This window comes from Pezoporus wallicus, unplaced genomic scaffold (genome assembly GCF_028554395.1).
Source record: "Pezoporus wallicus isolate ANWC-B61680 ecotype Strahan unplaced genomic scaffold, APGP_CSIRO_Pwel_v1 contig_6428, whole genome shotgun sequence".
Lineage (NCBI taxonomy): Eukaryota > Metazoa > Chordata > Aves > Psittaciformes > Psittacidae > Pezoporus > Pezoporus wallicus.
Window position 1 is genome coordinate 2,577,650 of NW_026639269.1, and position 21,265 is coordinate 2,598,914.

At 37.5% G+C, this 21,265-nt stretch overlaps 1 protein-coding gene across 3 annotated transcripts in view; it reads right to left on the reverse strand.

Moving 5' to 3' along the window:
• BMP5 (bone morphogenetic protein 5) overlaps window positions 1–20,512 on the reverse strand; it is a 55,945-nt gene extending 35,433 nt beyond the window's left edge. For 2 of the 3 annotated variants that reach the window (XM_057414078.1, XM_057414080.1), the window contains exon 1: window positions 19,324–20,512. In XM_057414078.1, coding sequence (XP_057270061.1) covers window positions 19,324–19,807 — 484 coding nt within the window. In that variant the 5' untranslated portion in view covers window positions 19,808–20,512. The remainder of the gene's footprint in view (window positions 1–19,323) is intronic. The other variant, XM_057414079.1, reaches the window with a different exon arrangement.
• Between the last annotated feature and the right edge of the window lie 753 nt (window positions 20,513–21,265).

Below are 21,265 nucleotides of genomic sequence, written 5' to 3' on the forward strand. Positions count from 1 at the left end.
CAGAGAACAGGACTAAGAGATAGCTCTTGCTTGGTCAAAGGACATTTCAAACCTTACCATCTGCTCTCAGTGACCATATCTTAAATGCCAAGATCCTGAATAGCCCAGCAGTGTGACATCTTGGGCCACTGAACAGAAGAAATGCAGGGGTTGGGGGTCAAAATTAAATTAAATGAGCTTCTGTTCCCATATCTCTTTTTTTTTTTTTTTTTAATTCATTTAACATTAGGCACTTACTAGATAACAATTCACCTGAGTATTTTAATTACAAAGCTTCAGAGTCATACACTCACTTGCTTGTTCTCCTTTTAGTACCAAGTCTTCTGCATTTCTTTTTACCCATTTTCATCATTAGCATGAGGGGGGCTGGTGCCCCCATGCATATTCTGTAGCCAGTAGTAAGGGGATGTATGTGATTTAGTAACCCTCCCCTTCCCTACTCGTTTCTCTCCCCAGGTTGAGGTGTGGGGTTGCACAAGCTTACATAGCGCAAGCTTCAGTCATGTCTGCCCACGTGTCTTGGGGATATTCAGAATTTACCTTCTGAACTGAGATCTTTTGTGAACTCATCTCTGATCAAAGTGGATCAGCCTGTAATCAAAGCCCAAGAGCAGACATATAAGGATCCAACAGAAAACCCTGGCTTTTCTAAGCTCTGCACCCACCATGATGGATGGAGCTGCCCAGGTAGAGCTCCAGTGAGAACATGCTGCCACCCAGAAGCCAGATGCCAGCTGTGCCCCACTCTTACACTGGTATTACATGGCAACAGTAAGCAGACCTGTTGGAGGTGTGTCCAGGTTGAGGACCACCTCTGCTTGGTGGCAAAGCATGGGTTGGTCTACATGACACCAAGTCTGCTGGAGACAGATGGGGAAGGTGCGGTTCACCTGACACAAAGAGGGAAAAGGATCTTTGCACAGGAGTCCACAGGGCTCATTGGAAGAGCTTTAAACTAGACTTGAAGGGGGGAAAGGGATAAAACCAGGCTTGCTGAAGATAAGCCTGGAACAGCATGCCAGTGTTTGAGAAAGGGTGCACTAGTGTTCATGTGTTAGAAACAGTGAAGCACCTGAGAATGGTCATGAAGGAATTGGGGCTTGTGTCCTCTCCCCCACCCCCCAAAAGGTGGCATAATCAATAGACCAACTGAAGTACATCTACACCAATGTACGCAGAAAGCAGCAAACAAGATAAGCTGGAAACCATTGTGCAGCAGGAAAGCCATGACATGTTTGCTATCACAGAGACGTGACGAGATGACATGCACAACTGGAGTGCTGCAATGGATAGCTACAAACTCTTCAGAAGGGATAGACAAGGAAGGAGAGGTGGTGGAGCATCCCTGTATGTTAGGGAGTATTTTGATTGTCTAGAGCTTGATGATGGTGACAATAGGGTTGAGTACTTATAGGTAAGAATCAGGGGGAAGGCCAACAAGGCTTGACTAACCTGATCTCCTTCTGTGATAAGGTGGCTTGCTTAGTGGATGAGAGAAAGGTTGTGGATGTTGTCTAGCTAGACTTCAGTAAAGCTTTAACACCATTTCCCACAGCATTCTCCTGGAGAAACTGGCTACTCATAGTTTGGACAGGCACACTCTTTGCGGGCTAAAAAACTGTCTGGATGGCCAAGCCCAAACTGTGGTGGTGAATGGAGTTAAATCCAGTAGGCTACTGGTCACAAGTAGTGTTCCCCAGGACTCAGTACTGGGGCCAGTTTTATTTAGTATCTTTACCAATGCTCTGGATGAGGGGATGGAGTGCACCGTCAGTCAGTTTGCCGACAACACCAAGATGGGTGGGAGTGTTGATCTGCTGGAGGGTAGGAAGGCTCTGCAGAGGGATCTACACAGGCTGGATTGATGGGCCAAAGCCAATTGTATGAGGTTTAACAAGGCAAAGTACTAAGTCCTGCATTTGAGTCACAAGAACAGAAGGAAGAGTGGCTGGAAAGCTGCCTGGTGGAAAAGGATCTGGGGATGTTGGTGAACAGCAGGCTGAACATGAGCCAGCTTGTGCCCAGGTAGACAATAAGGCCAAGAGCTTCCAGGCCTGCATCAGAAATAGTGCGGCCAGCAGAACTAGGGAAATCATCATCATCATGTGCTTGGCACTGGTGAGGCTGCACCTTGAATACTGTGTTCAGTTCTGGGCCCTTCACTACAAGAGAGATACTGAGTTGCTGGAGTGGGTCTAGAGAAGGGCAATGAAGCTGGTGAATGGTCTGGAAAACAAGTCTTATGAGAAACAGCTGAGAGAACTGGGGCTATTTAGTCTGGAAAAGAGAAGTTTTAGGGGAGATTTTATTGCTCTCTACAATTACCTGAAAAGAGGTTGTAGTGAGGTGGGTCTTGGTCTGTTCTCCTACAAGCGATAGGAAGAGAGGAAATGGCCTCAAGTTGCACCAGGAGAGGTTTATATTTGATATTAGGAAAAATTTCTTCACTGAAAGGTTTGTCAAACATTGGAACAGGCTGCCCAGGGCTGTGGTTGAGACACCATCCCTCGAGGTATTTAAAAGATATGTAGATGTGGCACTTAGGGACATGGTTTAGTGGTGGACTTGGCAGTTCTAGGTTAATGATTGAACTCCATGCTCTTCAAGGTCTTTTCCATCCTAAACAATTCTAAGATTCTACGATCCCTTAAGAAAAAATGTAGGCAGGGATTGAAAATAGGTGTCCCCAAAATTACATTCCACACATATCCTAGCTAAACACAAAAGACCTTGTCAGAAGTTTAATCAAAATTCTGATCCCCTTCCCACTGGGGCAAAACTATTTCCTTAATCACTGAGAATGTTGCTTAATTAGGAAGGGTGAGTCCACAGAAACTTTACTATTTTCATTGCAACAATTCTCTTTCTTAAGAACTGCTTTATTGCAGTACTGTGTATTTGAGTTTCTCTGTATTTATTATTATTAAACTGGTTGTATTTAAAGTAATTATAGATTTATAGATGTGGGTTTGAAAAAATGGTATAAATTTCTTTTACTTAAAATATACTTTCTTATTAAAACACAAAGCAGAAAGCTTGATAGGTCATATTCTGAAGCAAGTTACACAGCTGTGAATTTAGAGCTATTTCACTAAATTCTCTATTGTCAGGTCAGCTACCGACATCAATGAGCAATGTTTGGCTATTTTGCTTAACTAAATTAGGAACAGTTTGAATATTTAAAGACTGTGCAGGTAGTGGCAGTTTCAATAAAAGAAAAATCATCTATTGTTTATTGAATGCAGACTTTTAATGGCCGAACATCCTCTCGATAACTGCACAGAATTACTGAAATGTATGAATTCCGTAGTAATTCAAGTCCAGATAAAGTTAATGAAGAAAACCTTAAGCAACTCTAATGGAATCTCAAACAAGAATGAAAAGGAAAACCATTGTTAAATTATTTTTGCAAGCACATATTGGTTTCCTTTCTTTATGTCCCACAGCAGAAATGTATTTCAATATCCCATCCTTATATGAAAAAAAGTTAAAATATTCATATATCTTGCCAACTCTTTTAGAATTATTTCTTCTGAGAATGACCGGGAAAGCACTGTTCTATCACTAAAATTTTAAATTCTTAATATTTTTGTTGTCAGTAAGATCTGGTAGATTCTTACCAATTAACAAAGCAAACATTTGAAAAAGTCAAAATAGTTTAAAACAATTATTAAGGTGGACTTTGAAAACATGTGATTTCTGCTTTCTAATCCCCTCAGAATGTACAGGCAATGTATTTAACTTTACTAAGTGGTAGGCAGCAACTAGGCAAATAATGGAAATTACAAAAACATGGTAGAATATAAGTGAATATGTAAAAGGATAATTGTTTTTTTCATGAATTATTTTAACAATCACAGCTCAGATAATAATTAAAAGCTTTCAGCCTTCACCCTGAGCAGGAAAGAGTTCCCAGGAACTGTATAACAGTGCCTGCCAGCAACTTTTAGACAAACAGACCTAAAGAAATGCCTCAACCAAAGAGGCATATTGTGCTTGGTTTTTCATGAATAATCTCCCAGGTGTTCTGTACAGTGTGAGATTACCTATGATGCTTTCTTACTACTTCACACTAAAATATGGGATAAAATAAATGTTTTAATGAAATTGCTGGTCTTCATTCAATAGCCAGTGTTGTGTTGAAAAATTCATATGTAAACATGTGTTATTAATTCAGTTTACTCTTCTTCTAAGTCAAATGCACTTGCTCAACAAGTCAAAACAAGTGTTACACTGCAGCTGCTCCAGTAATAATAATTACATGCTGGAAGGCTTTCAGTTTTTGATACAGAGTAAGTGGAAAAGCAACACCCTGCTTTTCTTATGTTGGTTTGATCCTGGCTAATGCAAGACTAGGAGTAAGTAACCAGAATAAAGAGACTGAGTTTTGGAAGTGAAAAGAATTACGATAGTTTAAGTCTGGGTATTATCAAGATCCTAATATAAAAGATAGTTGACAAAGTGACTCCTCAAAATCTGGTTTTGCTTCTGCTTTGAACAGTATAATGCACTATATCCTTTAACCTCCCAAATGTAAAACTTTCACTCCAGTTCTTTGGCTGTAGCATGAAGCACAACAGAAGATACACTGCATATATGTGGAATTTTTTAATTCTGTTAACAGTGGTAAAATGAATCTCAGAGGAATGTTCTTTCATAAATTTTAAAGCTGAAAGCCCCACTTGTCACAGCTTCTGGGATTAACAGCAACAGGTCATATTTGAACCTATTTTGTGTTGTCAGTAGTAACATGTGCCAAAAGAGGTAAACATCACAACCAGGATGCCTCTGGCAGGAGGCAGTGAAGAGAAAATTCACATGCAGTTTGCTATTTTAGATGTAATAAATAAGAACCCTGTGATTTCTCAATTGGTTTAAGTCACACTGTATTGAAAAGGCACTCCAATCACAAATACTTATGTTAAAAATACATACCTACTGTATTTTGATTGTGTTTATTTTCATCTCTGATGAATCTTTACTTGAAAGAATCAAGCAGACCAGAGAAAAGGTCACTCTGTTACTTAGTTCTGAGCTAATGCATAGACAAATTAGCCAGTCCTCACACCACGATACCTGACATTGTTAATTCAATGGTGTCTATTTTCCCTGGGCTTTGGCAGAGCCAGTATATTTTGGTAGCATCTGTCAATAGACTTCCATTTTTTCTCATATTTAATTTTGTTTTTTCTCTAGTCACAGGTTGTCACAAAGAAAACTAACAATTATTCCCAGGTTTCTGACTGTGTGTGAAAGTCAGGATGTCAGATCAACACAACCTCAAGGTTAACAAATGACAGAAAAAAAGATCTCTCTTGGGTTCAGCTGCAACTGAATAAGAACAAAAGTTATACCTCTGGGATCCAATGGTCAGAAAATAGGTGTAAGTTATAACTGTTTTGACACTGTAAAAGTATACAGATGGAACATAACTTCTAAGGAGGGTGAAAGGGCATATATCATCACAGGACAACTGGCAGGGGAGTAAAAGCCAAACATTAAAGCCCACTCTGTCTTCTCACATCTCCTTAGTTCCTGCTCATGTTAACCCTCTGCTCACTTCCACCCAGAGGTGGCAACTCACTCCACTATTTACCGTTCACACATGTCATCTAATAAACTCCCATTTCACACTTTGGAATTTGTTGGAAAAGCTTCCATGGGAGCTGTGTCTGCATGCCAAACTGGATAGGCACTATTTTCTGCTTACCCTGTGCACACATCTGAGTATTTTAATATTATCCAGATCCATTAACACTGACCAAAGAATCCAGCTGGAACATCAATGGGGAAGGAAACCACCAAGGACATCTCATTCAGAGAATAGAAGAGTGTAAATTTAAACATTATTTTATATGCAATATTATAGATAAGATATTAAACACATCAGAAAAAAAAATAGCTGATCACAGGCTATTTGCTTAGATAGAATGCCAGCATGGCTCAAATGAATTCAGAGTTCCTCAGATTTGTGTGTGCAAATGTATAGTGGGGTAATTGCTGTACTTAGTCATCACCTTAAATATGTAAAGACTTGAATTTCATCTTTAATAAATTACTAGACCTCATTTTGAAGGTGTGTCCCATGCATGCTTGCTACTGACCAACACCAAGGCCCCACCTAGAACTGAAGCAGTCCTGCCAAGAAAGTGTTATGGGGCCAGAAGTACAGCAGCCACCAGGAATTACACCCAGGGGCAAATAGGAGGAAGATGAGGAGGAAGAGCACTCAGGAGACTGGGCAGCAGTGGTGAGGAGTGGCATTTTCAGACAGCAGGTTTTAACAGCCAGCTTGGGAGCTGGCTGTGATTTTAACAGTTTTTTATACTGATTCAAACTACACCTTCTCCTCTGCAGCTCTGGTAATCTAATCTGATCATGATTTATTCTTGCAAAGAGGTAATTTCACCCACACATAGCCCCTCATATGGAATAAGTCCCATCAACAAGAAGGAAAAGCCACCTGGACTTTTTTTTTTTCCTGAAAGAAACTTGAATCTTACCGAAGTTAATAAACATTTCAACCCTGTTTCAGGGCAGAAACTCACTGACTCTTAGTGAATTAAAAGATCTCTGCATTGGCCATCCAGCATTGCACTACCTGCACTGCCAGAGGCAAGGAAAACCAATCTTCACAAAAAAATATTTGTACCATGAAACAGCTCAGATTAACTCCAGGTAACATGACAATAGGTGGAGATCCCTAGCATAGCTTTGGTCAGACTGGGAAGAGAGACACAGGAGTCTCAAAAATGACATAAAAAGCAAGAAAATAATTTCTGAAGTAGAAAGAAAAAGCATGACACTTTGAGCACACAGACCTGCTCATCCAACAGTTACCTGAGCAAGAGCATAAGTCCACTCAAAAAAAAGTACGAATGATTGATGTCCATGCGTAAGACAAAAGTAAGATCCCCTTTCTCTGTAGCCACTATCACAGAGTTACAGAACAGCTGAGGCTGGAAGGGACCTCAGCAGGTCACCTGCTCCAATATCCTCCTCAGGCAAGGACACCTAGAGCTTGTTGCCCAGGACCATAGACGTGCTTATATCATTTCTGCATTTTCACCGTTATTCCACCTGGGACTGCATTTCTTATGTTCTATGCCAAGTTACCTACAAACTCAATACCCAGCCTGATTTGTAGAGGTATCTATAGGTGTTACACATCTCTGGAACAGCAGAGACGATCTCCTATAGCTCATATTAGGTAATATAACACTGATTTAACTCTTAGTAGTTGAGCTGATGTACCTCAGGCAAAACATGTGTATCTTTCTGAGCAGAGCATAAACAAATGAGCAAGTAGTGGGAAACTGACCACTAACATAGTGCTTTTATTTCAAAAGCAATACTTTTTGTACAATGCCATTAAGAATATTTGGCAAGCATTTTACACCATCTGATCAGCCTTTGCCTTCATAGATGCATGCGCTAAACCTTGTTTCTACTACAGCTAGAAGTGACTACTGCTCTAATCTTTGGTCATAGACTTGGTTTTCTTTTTCAAGTAATTTAGAACCATCCATTGCCCATCTCCAAAACTGGAAGCATCACAGTCTTCTTTTAGGCACTTGCTTTCATTCCCATTTTGATGACAGCACACTCCCTACCAGTAGACAAGCTGAAGCAGCATGGTTAAATGGAGTCCATTGTAGATCTCATTGACCCAAGGTGATATAGTATTAATGAATGAGGCTTAATTCCTATATAACAGTAGATGCTAAAGTAAATACAGGATGAACAGGTCATAACTTATTCAGGAGCTGTGCCCATGGAGCCAGTTTTAAGCTCATGCATGTGCTTGTTTCATTGCTTCCAGTCCTGTGATGATCCCCTTTTATGTTAGGCCTCTTCTGTACACACACATATACTAGTTAACACATCCTTTGCATTTTTCCATTTCTAAGGAATAATAATTTTCCATTACTCTCTCTATATAAGCATATATATATGAAATAGGTACATGCATTTTATAAGTTATTTAAAATATATTTACTTAAATAAAAAAATTATATATAAAAATTCAGCTCCTTTAAATGTGATCTCATTGGGATATACAGCCCCAGAAAATATGATTATTGATTCAATAGTTTAAGAAGTGAGGAAAAAAATATTACTTTTTGAAGACGCAGTTGACAGCTACAAGATGACATTGATAAAGGAGCACACAGAGGAATCAGAAAAAAGAAACAACTTTATTCTGAAATAATACCTAATTTTAAACTACTTTGATAAACAGCGTTATTTAGTGTCATAGTATATGCTCCTCTCAATATTCTGAAAAATTAACCAGCCCTCCCTCAAAGTAAGCATGTTTAAATGTATGATTTCACTTATGCTTACTATTGTTAAACACCAAAGAGAATTTAAATACTGTGATCTTCTGAATAGCTTACTATGATTTTCAGCAAGTTTTGTATTTAATCATATAAGCTTGTAAATTAAATCAACTTTCAAAAAACTTTTAACTGTCTAAATGCAACTGTGTGTAGTTGAACTGTAGATTTAATCCTTGCTACCTGACAGACTTTGGACAGACTTAGCTTTCACAGCAGTACTGTTCAGATCATGGTGATAATCAAGGGCAGCAGTGTGCCAGCCCAGTCTCACAGCACAGCACTAAGTAACTCATCTTTTTAATCTAGAATATGACCCATGATGGGTGATAAACCTTTTAGAGTAACACCATAATTATGTGTAGTTTACTACTACATACAATTCATTATTTTGGGGACTTCATTGACTTCATTCTCCAATAAGTGTAATTATCAGTGTTTTAATAAAATAAAATTGAAGGTTTATTCTTTTGCCTTATAATCCTTAAGGACCTGGAAGTAGATTTTCACTTGATATTAATCATTTTATAGCTTCTATTTCTTTTTGTCTTCATTCATTTGAGGAACTCCAGTTTACTATAATCTTATAAATCAAGTTTTTGGAAGGTGAGCTATGGAACAACAACAGCAGAGGAAGGATATACATGTACGTATTAAATATATATCTTGTCTTTAGTGATAAGAGAAGAAATATGGTTAACCCCATGTGTTTCAAAAGCCATCCGCTCTATGAAAAGCATTATAAAATAAGAAGTGTTTGAAGTTGTTTTCTGAGTCTTTAGAGTGCCCATTTTCAAGAACTGCATCTGTGTCTGGATATTGATTTGTTTTCATTTTTATTTTTCTGCAACTACAGAGGATAATTGTCTCTTTAGTGAAACCTTACATGTGCCCATAAATCATCAATGTACAGACAATCTTGTAGCAAACATTATAGAAATCTCAAAAAGTTCATGGGAATTGGGAAAGGAACTCTGGAAAAGTATATGTATACTTTTAGGATATGTGATATAGGAAAGCAGAAGTAACTCTGAAGTTTTGGAAAACCACAGAGACATCACTTGTGGCGACAGATGCTTGTCTCTTTGTATCAGCGTATGTGAACTTCAGCCTTTGCAGTACTGTTGATAGGCCTCTCACTCCTTCCTTGATCTCTTTGGAAAAAGCTCCAAGCTGAAAATCAGAGCAAAGCCCTCCTCAGAACAAAGAAAACTGTGTGATTTTATTCCTGAATGGAAAAGGAATGGTTTAAGAATCCAGTTTTGCAATCAGCTGGATAAAGCACAGCTCTTATTGACCTAACTGTGGGATTACTTGGCACCTCATACTACTGAATTCTGCTGCCGTTTTAGTCTTCAGCTCTTTGGAGCAGATCCATAAACTCTCCTCATTTCAGAATGTTACAACAGGATGTAATTAAGTACAATTAACAAGGAGGTCAAATGGTCATCTGATAAACACTGGCACAAACAGGCAGCTTGAAAGGTCAGGGCTGCTAAAGCCACATAGTATTGATGGGAAAGAATATTATGATTTAAGGCAGAAAAAATCCCAATGACTAAAACTGAAGAGATTTACATGCTTTCTATATTACATATACAAAGCCATGCACACAGACTGATAGTGCATGCACACATGCCTCAGAAAGGCACAAATCTATATTCTGAGAACAAGAGCTAAACTAGCCACACATCCTTTTTCCATTACACCAGATCATAAATCTCAGTTTTGGTGCTTTAGTTTCCAGTGTTTCTTTTTCTTTTTCATTATTTTGTAAGACTGTCTGGTTTAAGAACAATAAATGGACTTGTTACCCTTACAGAAGAGCTTTTTTTAGCCCTTTCTGAAATAATTCTTGAGATCACCATGAGGACACGCAAGGTGTTACAAAGCTGTTAGGAGTGAAGTCTTTTAAAGTGCACATAACCAGAGTAAAAAGATGCTTCATAAGAAGAAAGCTATTTCAGTACTCTGGAAGGTCAAAGAACAAGAGTGCACAGAAGTGAAAATTAACACAGGATTATTTGTCCATCCTCATTTTATGGACTGGAAAACTGAGGCATGATGTTTTCATTCTCTATCTGAGGTTATTCAGGATTTTCCTATTTGTCTTCTCAGACATTTCTCTCTGTGACTTTCAGGTTAGGCTAGGCTGGGGCCAGGATGGATGCACTGCAAAATATTTTCACGTATTTCATATATGAGGCAGCAAGGTAACCTGGTCAGGAGTAGCAAATTAACCTTTGGGATCACTAGCATGTTATAACTTGTAGTTATCAACAGATACTCCAGCAGAGGTAACCTTGGGAACAATCTTCCCAGAGCTATGCTCCTACTGGATCTCAGCCATCATAAATCACCAGAAAGAATATAACTGTCATGGGGTTGTATGCTGGGCTTGCTCCCTTGGCTTTATCATCCACACTACTGTTTTCCCAATCTTGATTTCTCATCTAATGTTTTTACAAACCATACCACTAGAATCCCATGGCTCAGGCATCAGGTGCCATCAGGTGCTATCTGCCCACTGCTCCAAAGTCCGGCTCACAAATTATTTGTTGTCCCTACTTTTTCCTCTTCTGCAGTCTCTGTTTGTCAGGAGAGAACTCAACATCTGCCTCCAAAGCTGATGCCATCCATAGCATAAAAGTTGTATTGGACTTTCAAAACTTGTAAAAGTTTCTCTTTGAAATTATTTTGCAGTATGTTATTGTTGGAATACCCCACTTATATTTCCCCTTCACTTTAAAAAAAGGGACGTTTTAAATGGATATGCCTAGCAAATTGTTCTTAATTTATAATGATTAGTCTGTATTAGGGATACAGCTTTTCCAGATAATATGAATATATATATTTTCATTAATTTGACTACAGTCAAATACATGAGAATTAGAACAATAATTTAATTGACACAGTCTACAAAGGTATAAAATTACAGAATCATGGAGGTTGGAAAAAACCCTTAGGTTGTCCTGGGATCTGAATGGGTAATATTGCTAAGTCAGATAAAGATAATCCGAGCAGAAATTTCAGCTATTCAAATTCCTACCTCCTCCAGACTTTCTCCAAAAAGAGAATTAGATGGAATTTTGCTTCTGCAAAGCCACTGGTTGTCAGTTATGAGTATATATAATGTAGCAGCACTAGCTGTCCTTGGTTTTCTAGGCTCTGACTAATTATTAATTGTTGTTTCAGTTTGCCCTGAATTACAGTGGGGAAAAACAAAGCAAAGCCACTTTCTGGCAAGGTACCATACGTGCTGTTGAGTTGCATAATAGTGGTCGATGAAGCCAAGTTCTCAATCTGTTGCACTTGCTCAAAAAAAGCTGTGAACTAATTTAGATTCACCTTTTGGAGCATCTCTCAGTAATAGCATGAAGTTTCTGAGTGGAGGGCTGGGCTGTAAACCCTCTCCTTTTCTGCTTGTTTTTCAGTAATTTTCATATAGAAACAAATTTGGAATTCAATACAAAGCATAAATCACCTCCTGCTTCATGTACCCCACCCACAAACTTAAATAATGTAGTTGTCAGGGTTGACAAATTCTGCCTGCTGTAGCATTTCTGTGTTTTATAGGAAATTTTAACCAAGGGTGTTATTTTAAGAGATGAGCAAATGGGGAAACCCCATGGCCTAGCCAATAAATATGAACTTTAGGTGCAATGGAGCACTCATAAATATGACTCAGAACAAGGGGATTCATTGTTTCTCCTGACCCTTTTAGCTGCTTCTCTGATCTCAGCCTCTCTGTGTGCGTCATGGCAGCCCTCATCCTTTAACCTGCGGTTTTTAAAAGCTAGCTTCTACGTTATTTATGGCTGCAAATGTTAGTAGCCTGTCTGTGTGCTCCTTGCACACATATACTGAAGGGTGGGATAGCTGCATTTTATTTTGCAAAGACAAAAAGTTTTGCCCAGGGAGCCAGTACCTGGAGAGGTTGAGGTAGCTCCTCTGCCACGAACAATTAAGAAAACTGCTCCCTTCATCTGCAAAGCTTACTAGGAGAATAAACCTATGCCCGGGTTCATTTTCTCTTTCCTTTGCACATCATCTATCTTTATCATGTTCTTTCCCCTTTCTCTGCCTTCATGCACCTTCTTCACCTTCATGGCAAACCTCCCTCCACTTTTCTAACTCCACTGGCAAGGGAAATGCTCTCAGTGCTACAACATCACACCCCATGTGAGGCACAGAGGAGCAGGACTAGCTCTCCCAGTAATACCAGTTCCTGCAAAGGCTGTTTCTCTGTTGTGAACCGTTCCCATGCCCAGCAGGTCTGTGTCCACACCTGCACATTAGCTGTTGCCTACTAAGAAGAGGGCTGTTCTCCCTGTAAAGCTTGGCCTGTGTTTTGCCATTTTTCTCTTATGCCTGCTCTCATTCCTTCCCTATCCATGTCCTGCTCTGTCACCTAGTCTCACCGCTTCTCGGCCTTTAATCACTTCTGCAGCCAAATGCCACTGACATAAAACTAAAGTTCAGGAACCCTGCCTGGATGGCAGGGGTTAGAGACAAGGGAAAGGACAAAAAGGAGAGGATGGAGAAAAGTGTGGGAAATAATTATAGTCTGGTAGCAGCCAGAGCTCTCCTGAAGCCCTGGGGAGCCTTTCTTTAGCTGGAGGCTGCAATTGGCACTTCATAAACTGTTCATTCTCAGCTATGTGGAAACACCAGACAACACCTAGAATGATCAGACTGTAATCAATCAATTTTCTGCAAAACTCTATTAGTTTGCAGGCCTATGAAAGCAAGCTGAAAGGAACTGCTGTGGCTAAAAAGAGAAGAAAAAGGAACTGCCCAAGTCATAATTACCTCCATAACTCAGGCAGTAAGTAGGCAAGTAGCCATGGTAAAATTATTTGCATAATTTAACATTCAGAGAAAATAGTAACAGCAGCAGTAAGTGTGGGAGATCCCATATGTGCTGAAGTTGTCCCCTGTTATCTAAGCGAGGTTCTCCATTAATTCCAAGGCAGGCTGATTCCTCCCTTAATACACTCCACACAGAGGCATCTCCACAAGCCTCCCTCTTTCTCTTTCATGGCTAGCCAAAGTCACTCCAAGATTGTGTTTTCCTGGGAAAATATGTACTGTACAATACATACAATCCCCACAACCCCACCCAAAGTCTGTGTTTAGTCTGGAAAGGAGCACTTTCTGAAGAAGAAGCGGAACTGGGTCAGCCGTTCTTCCCAATGGGAAAAATATTAATAATAATATATATTTATATATATCCATACACATATATAGCTTTTCACCATGCACGTCTAACCATATGCTAAATCAGTTTCTCTTCAGTTATCTGCAATTTCTTTCAAATCTGTCGGCAAGGAAAGTCAGACAGTTTTATACCCCAGTTAATGGAGAGCTTGACATTTTTTTGGCTGGGTAGATACAATAATTTACGTGGATTCAAAGTGTTAACTTTGGCAAAAAAAATAATTGACAGTTATAAAAACATTATTTTGTTAGATGATATTTATGGATCACACACAAACCTATTTTGAAGTAGAGCTGTGTAGTTCATAAGGTTCATGTAACATAAGAGATTTCAAAAGACATAAAATATTTCACTATAAAACAACAAACGTAGTGTAATTACAAAAATGAATACAGAGAATATTTCTTGCTCAAAATCAAAACCAATCCCTAACAACCATCTCTGTCATCACACAAAAATTGTTTTAAACTACCTAATGAATTGTAATGTTAGGGTGAGGATTTTTAGGGAATGTCATATCACGGGCAAAGTTCTATTGTTCTAGAAATAAATAAACCTATTTTGCAAAAAGCTGTCTTAATGTTTAATTTGATCATATAATTTTATTTTATAATTAATAGTTATTTCTGATGCATACTTAGGTCACAAAATATTAGTTCAACTCACTGATTAGCTAACAAAATCTTATGAGGGAAAAAAATTCTTAGGATTTCAACATACCAAGTGTGGTCTACTGTGGATGAAGATAAAATGAGACCCCTTGATCTAATTTGCTTTAAACTTTATGTAAAAGAGTGAAAAATATCATCTTACTGACTTTGGGTTGCCATTTGAAAAAACTTCACAAATGCTTTCTCATTTTCTCTCAGTATTGATCCACTTCCACAATTTAAAGACATGGGGTCTATTTGTTATTTAACAAGTTTTATTTCTGTAATAGCATCCCCCCGTTCAAGGCAAGATAATAGCATGATTTCTGTCACCTCAGTTAAGGCTGTGTCAATATTTTCACTAGAAGCATGCATTTTACGCACTAGAACTGAACCACAGCCAAAGAAATTCACGTAAGGTTAAAATTAAGACAGCAACATCTGAAATCCAGTGGAAAGAAAGAAAGTGTGTTCATTCCTAGGATTAGAGAGAAGTTAATGATCCTGAAGCTTTTTTGAGTGTATCCTTCAAACCCAGCTGCCCTTCCACAGATCCTGGCATTTTAAAGCTTAGTACTCCATATCCCTTGCTGATGATATGTTAGCTGTGAGTGGAAGGTTGTAGGAGCTGAATTAGCTTAAATTAAGAAAATAGCTACTATATATGCTCGAGATCTGATTGCAGTTATGAATCCTTTCATTTTTGTGTAATGAAAATTTGTAAATTTTACCCTGCTCTTGCAGGGGGATTGGACTAGATGATCTTTTGAGGTCCCTTCCAACCCTTGGGATTCTGTGATTCTGTGAAAGTTATTTGATGTGGACTGAAGTACTCTAGGTTTCTCAAAGTAATTGTTTAAAAGTGCCAGCCATGTTAACATTTTCTGATGAATACGATGGGCTGTAAATCTCATAAATGTATGTATTTGCTTGGTTTTAAAGAAGACCATAATCTTCAAGTCTGTGTACAAACTCTGAGTAAAGATGCTGGAGAAATATGAACAGTCCTCTGTCTCAAACAGGCAACATTTCCTTTGATTTCAACATCTTTCAGCATCTGATTTAAGAACTGATCACAGCACATGTGGTTTAAGGATTATGGTAATTCAGATTGTGGAATCACATTGTTTATGAAGTAAAAAAAGAAAAAAAGAAAAGTCTTTCTGGGGTGTCTCAGTTACTTTAAAAATCTCCATAATATTTTTTCTTCTTTAAATAACCATGTGTATAGGTCCCGGTAATAAATTTTATAGTGATCTTCACATTTAAGTTTTTGAAACTAATTTTGTATGCTGAGAAAGAAAACATAGCATAAAACCACAGAATTAACATATATTTATTGACTGTGTTACAAAAAGTTTATATCAATCCACAGAAACACAGAGAAAGAGAACAGAGTTTCTTAGGAAATGCAGCTCTCTGTTTAGAGAAAAAATTACAGATACGTTGTAAACACATGAAAGTAGAAATGATTTGAATTCCATGATGAGGAATGCTTAAGTACAGTGAATTTAATGATCATTTTAATGTTGATGGAAAATTCAGCCCTTGAGATGTTTACATGTAGTTTATAAAGAGTGCTGCTGTTTCTCCAAGCCTCAGTCACATACATATTTTTTTATTCAATCTTCCTCTTTTGGTGAGAGGTGAAGAGTGAGAACACTAACATTTATCTTAAAAAGTCCTTCCCTAACTAAATTTTGAGTGAGCAGAAAAGTGAGTAGGACTACATGAGTATTATTTGTCTGTTCTCTGAGGAGCAGGGTATCCTATATATATGTCATTTTGGGAGACAGGCCAAAAAGAAGATGCCAAAACTCAAAACAGTCAGGGCTTTGCAACAATATAGCAAAATATAACAACAGGATAAAAAAACACCCAGTGAGGAAAACAAAGTACTGAACTTGTAGGTGATATAATCAGATCTCTGAAAACCCCAGTGTATTTAGTGGAGGATTTATTCTTTAACTGCTGGACCAACCCCAGTTAATTCTTCTGTTACACTCATCAATATTTATGGAGAGCTGCCAACACACACAGTCTTATACAAAATACAGGACAAGACATAGACTCTGTTGTGTCGTATCTTTCAAGAAAGAAAAAAGATAGAAATTCTGGTATAAATTCCAATATAAAGAGCAGGTGTTTACAATTTTAACTTCAGCAGAAGAAAATGCTGTTTGTCTTGTTTTCCTCCCTACTTGCTTGACAGAATTATAATTGTGTTTCCCTTGATGATTATTTTGTAAATTTGTTACTGAAAGTGAAGCATTTGCAGCTCTGACAGGGTGATTTTTATTAAAATAAGCATATAATTTTCATTTTTAATTCTTTAATATAAAATAATTTGTCCTTGTCTATATTTTACTTTATTTTTTTAATCCTATTCAGCCTTTTCAATTTTAGACTTAATAATTCTAACCTACCATTGTAGCTACATATTTCTTGTTTTAATATACATATTTTAAATTATTATATCTGGCTACAACTATATAAAAAAGTTCCAATTTAAAATATCATGATGATTAATAAAGCTTTATAATTGCATCTTATGTAATTAATGGTGTGCAAGTATGAACAAGGTGAATACTATTTCCAGAGCAGATTAACTTGATACAAGTTGACTGAGGCTTCAAATCTAAACCCAGTTGAGTTATTACTGTGCTGCATCAGCATTTATTGATTTTAAGGTACAGCGTTAGCATTCACTTATCACTGCATATTTTTCCCCATTGTACATTAAAAGAGCTTGCCCTCATCTGTCACGATATTATATTGCATAAATCACACAGAATGGTTACCCGTTTCCATGATTTATTTCATTTTTATGTTAATTATACTGAAACATAGGATTGTTTAATAAAAATGTTGAAGCTAATCTATACTGGTCATCAATATTTCTTACACACATTACGTGGTGGAATGTGTGATAAACCACAGTATCCAACACGTATGGAAGGGCATTTAAAGTGACAAGGGTATTTAGGGTTTAGACTCACTTAGAGCTGAGACACATTTTAATTTTACAAAGGCCAAACAAAACCTGGCATTTACACAGTATTATTTTTTTTATATAAGTTAATGGTGCCTATTAATCATAATCACTAGAAAAATAAAACATTTATCCTCCAGTTTTCACAGTTTAGAAATATAATATATGCTCAGAGTTACTTTCTTAAGGAAACACTGGCTTCTCAACAAAATGAGACAAATATTAGAAACTTCCAAGTCAAGGTAAGACACTCAGTGGAAACTTGTGTTCTTCTAATACAGGGTTTTTGTCGGGGGAAGTGTGGCAAGATCAGGCTACGATATATCTGAGACTGAACCCTCAAAGACTTCTACTTATACACTATAAGTCCTCCTGAAATCAAAGACATTTCATGAAATCAAAACCTAGATCCCATGTAAATAGTCTTCAGGGTCACTGATGAAATGGTCTGCAGCATATTTATTGAAGGTATTTCTCAGGACACATGAGCAAAATCTTTGTGGGATCAGAGCCTTGACTAAAGCTGAGGAGATCAGACCGTTTCTTATTTTCCTTTATTACCATTTCAAATTCAGCAGACTCCAAGTATGCTGGGTAAATTGAGGCATACAATGATAATTTAAAAGTAATACGTGGATAATATGTAACTTTTTCTTAAGGACTCAAAAACCAAAGATTTAATTTTTCTCTAGTCTGCTATTTCAGGAGCAAGAGCAACAAGAAAATATATTCAGAGTTGTGGACATATGCTACTCTTGCGGAAAAAGATCTCAGAATTGGACACCTACTTATCTGCCAAATAATTAATGAAAAGTAATTATATCATTGCAAAAAATAAACTGTAGAAACATGAGGGTATCATTTTCCTAGAAATTCTAGTTGTTAAGGATTTTAGTGTTTGGAAACTTTTTTAATCCTGCAGCAAAAGATTAAAGACCTGTTTGACATAAAAGGTACAAAATGCGTGATAATCTGAAAGTATTTCAGAAGATGTGCCACTGTTTAAAAAGTTTCTACAGAAAGTATTATCCTTGAAAATGAGAGTTCATCAGATTTTGTACCAGCTTATTGAGAAACTCCAAGTTTTCAATTAAATCTCTTGCTTTTCAGGTCACACAAAAACGGGGGGGGGGGGGGGGGGGGGGGGGGGGGGGGGGGGGGTTAGATGACTTTATGAGTCCTGTAGAATTTAAATACTTATAAAAATAATGAATACATTTCATAAATTGTTTGCAGCTTTCGTAATGAGATTTAAGTTGCCTTCTATTAAAGAAATCTGTTACTGCTTTTTTTAACCACAACGTAACTGGTAAGCATGTTTATTATACTCAGAAGCTAATATAATCTAGTTTTATCAGTGTCTGAATTGATATCATTTTCAAAAGCATTCTTTTCTTGCATGTTTCTGGTGTTTAATACTCTACTTGTTATTTAATTTATTTATGACACAGAAAATAAGAAACATTGCAGACTCTAAGCACCACAGCAGTATAATAAAACACAAGTCTGTGGTTATTAAATAGAAATAACAAAGAAACAGCAACAGATTATTTAAAATCCAGCCATCCAGCTGAAAAGATAAATAAAATTCTGACACTTACCAACAGAAAAAAATACAGCAACTAAATAACCTAAGAAATTTCTTTCTTTCTTTCTTTTTTTTTTTTAATGTCTTAGCTTTTCACTTTTCATAAGTTTCTAAGCTTTAAAATTTTAACAACCGACTTTTGTTTGTGTCTGAGCTTTAAGCAAAACAGTGAGGGAAATAGCCAAGCAATAGACATAAGTGTTTGATTTTTTGAGATTTAAAGAAAAAAAAAAAGAAAAAGGAGTTAGTTGGCCTAAGGCTAGAATTTTCATTACATCAATGAAAGAAAGAAAACAGAAGCCAGCAGAGGGGAGTTATAGAAACTGACTTTATATAAACAGTGAGAAAAATCTTTTTCCATGGCCACCTACAATGTAGCTACTTTACCATCAGTACTTTTCTTTTACTGGTGGCACAGCAGCCAGGACCTGACATTTTACAGCAGGTTACAGTCCAGCCAAGAGGTTTGCCCCTAGCAGGACGAGGCTAACAGTCTGTCAGAGAGAACAGAAACAAAAAAAATTTCCACATACCTAAATTGACAAAGCTCATGACCATGTCAGCATCATTCAGAAAGTTGGTGTCGTGCAGGCTGGCTAAGGGAGGATTCTGTGTTGTTAGGGGGGTCATGCGAGATAATTGCATTCTCCGCGAATATCCATTTGGGGAGGCAGAGTATCCTTTCCGTATCCCTCTGCTTTCCCCTGCCATTGATCCCTTTAGTGAATACTCCAGCTCCTCAGTATCCTCTTCATTTGTCATAGCATTATACAGGTCCAGCATAAAGAGGGGTGCAGAAGAAGCCTGCTTTCCTGGTGAAAATGGTCTGGGTCTGTGAGGTAAACCCAGGATAGAAAGAATCTCTCTCTGAATCTCCCTTCTTTCATGGTTCCGCAGCCTCCTGTAAATAAAGCTTGAATGGACATGGTTGTCTCCTAAACCTCCCTGTGCGTGACCCACCAGAACCCAGCAATTCCAGAGCAAGCCCACGAAAGCTTTGAGCACAGTTGTGTTCATCTTTGAAAAGGAAAAGGAAAAAAAAAAAAATAAATAAAAAATCTTTTCTCCTACTTGTTCTGAGTTCCTATGAGGTCTGCTTTTCCAGTGGCTGAAAAACAAAATTTACCTATTCTTCATGTCAATGTCATCTCTAAACGTAACATCTTTGGTGATTTCTCTCCCCCCACCCTGTTTAAATATTATGGAATGTGTCAGGTTGCAGTTATTTCTAAGAAAGCTGAAATTCAGACTTCCAATTTTCCACTGTTGTTATCGTTTTTTCTGCATTTATGGAGCAGAAGACCAGTATTTTGTCAGCTGACCTAGGCATTCCTATATAAACCTTAGATAACCAGGTCTTTGATGGGGAGCTGTGTTAGCAAGAGCTGTTCTTCTGACACATTGTAGTTCCCAGAGTTATCTTCCCTTGTTATTCTGAGTTCTTCGTACACCTTGCGCTCTTCCCAAGATAAAATCCTGAGTCACAGATTTGTCTTGATCTGTACCTTGGTGATGTAACACATATTTGTCCAGCAGCCTGGTGATAACTTTAACATCTTTTGAATCGCTTGAGTGTAAAGTAATTCTAAAGCATGTACCAATCAAATGAATGTGTTGCCATGAATTTACTCGCAAAAAATAACCTTCTGTAAATCCATTCAACCCTTTTCAGCTTCTGAACTGTTATTTCCAACTCTAGCAGGCACAAATATAACAGCTCTCTTCAAGAGAGATCTAAAGACTAATGTAAGCACAACCCTGCTGGGAAAGAAGAGGCTTCTCATTGTAATTTGAAACGGGTATAGCAAAAAAGTCTTTAACCCTTCTCTTGCCAGACAGAGGTTTAAAAACCTCTCCCCCCTCAATTTACAGTAATATACCTAATTTTGGCTATCGTCTGTTTTTTGTCCTAACAGCTTGCAGAATTAATTTTAACTTTAACAATTTTAGGATGTGTAGATAGCTGAAGGCATGGCATAATGTGGAAGCCCTTTTGAGTTCCCTTATGAGTCCATGGTTTAGTAAACTTGAATAGGAAACTCATAACAGACTAAAACAGCATCTCACTAACTCAAGAAATGTTTATATTTTAGGTAAGTTTAGCAATTGAAGCTGACCTTTTTAATAAACTCTGCAGGAAATTTTGTCTCATTTCTAAAAATGTCGGGAATGCAGTCCGAATGAAAACAAATTTATTCAGCAAGTGAGATTTCAAGTTGTGCATAGCCAATGGTGTAATTATGGTTACAGTCGCAACTTTCATAAACTGTAATTTGCAATGATAATTTATTCAAAGTACATTTTGACTTATAAATCTCTATACTACGTTTCCCAGTGAATATCAAAAGCTACGATTTAATCCCACAGCCTATTATTAACTGGAGAAAGAAGCTGCTTAACTAAAGAAATAAGAAGTATTAAATAGATTTTAAAGCTGTTGCCCATGAAGTTAAGGTTCAGTTTAGAATTTCTGAC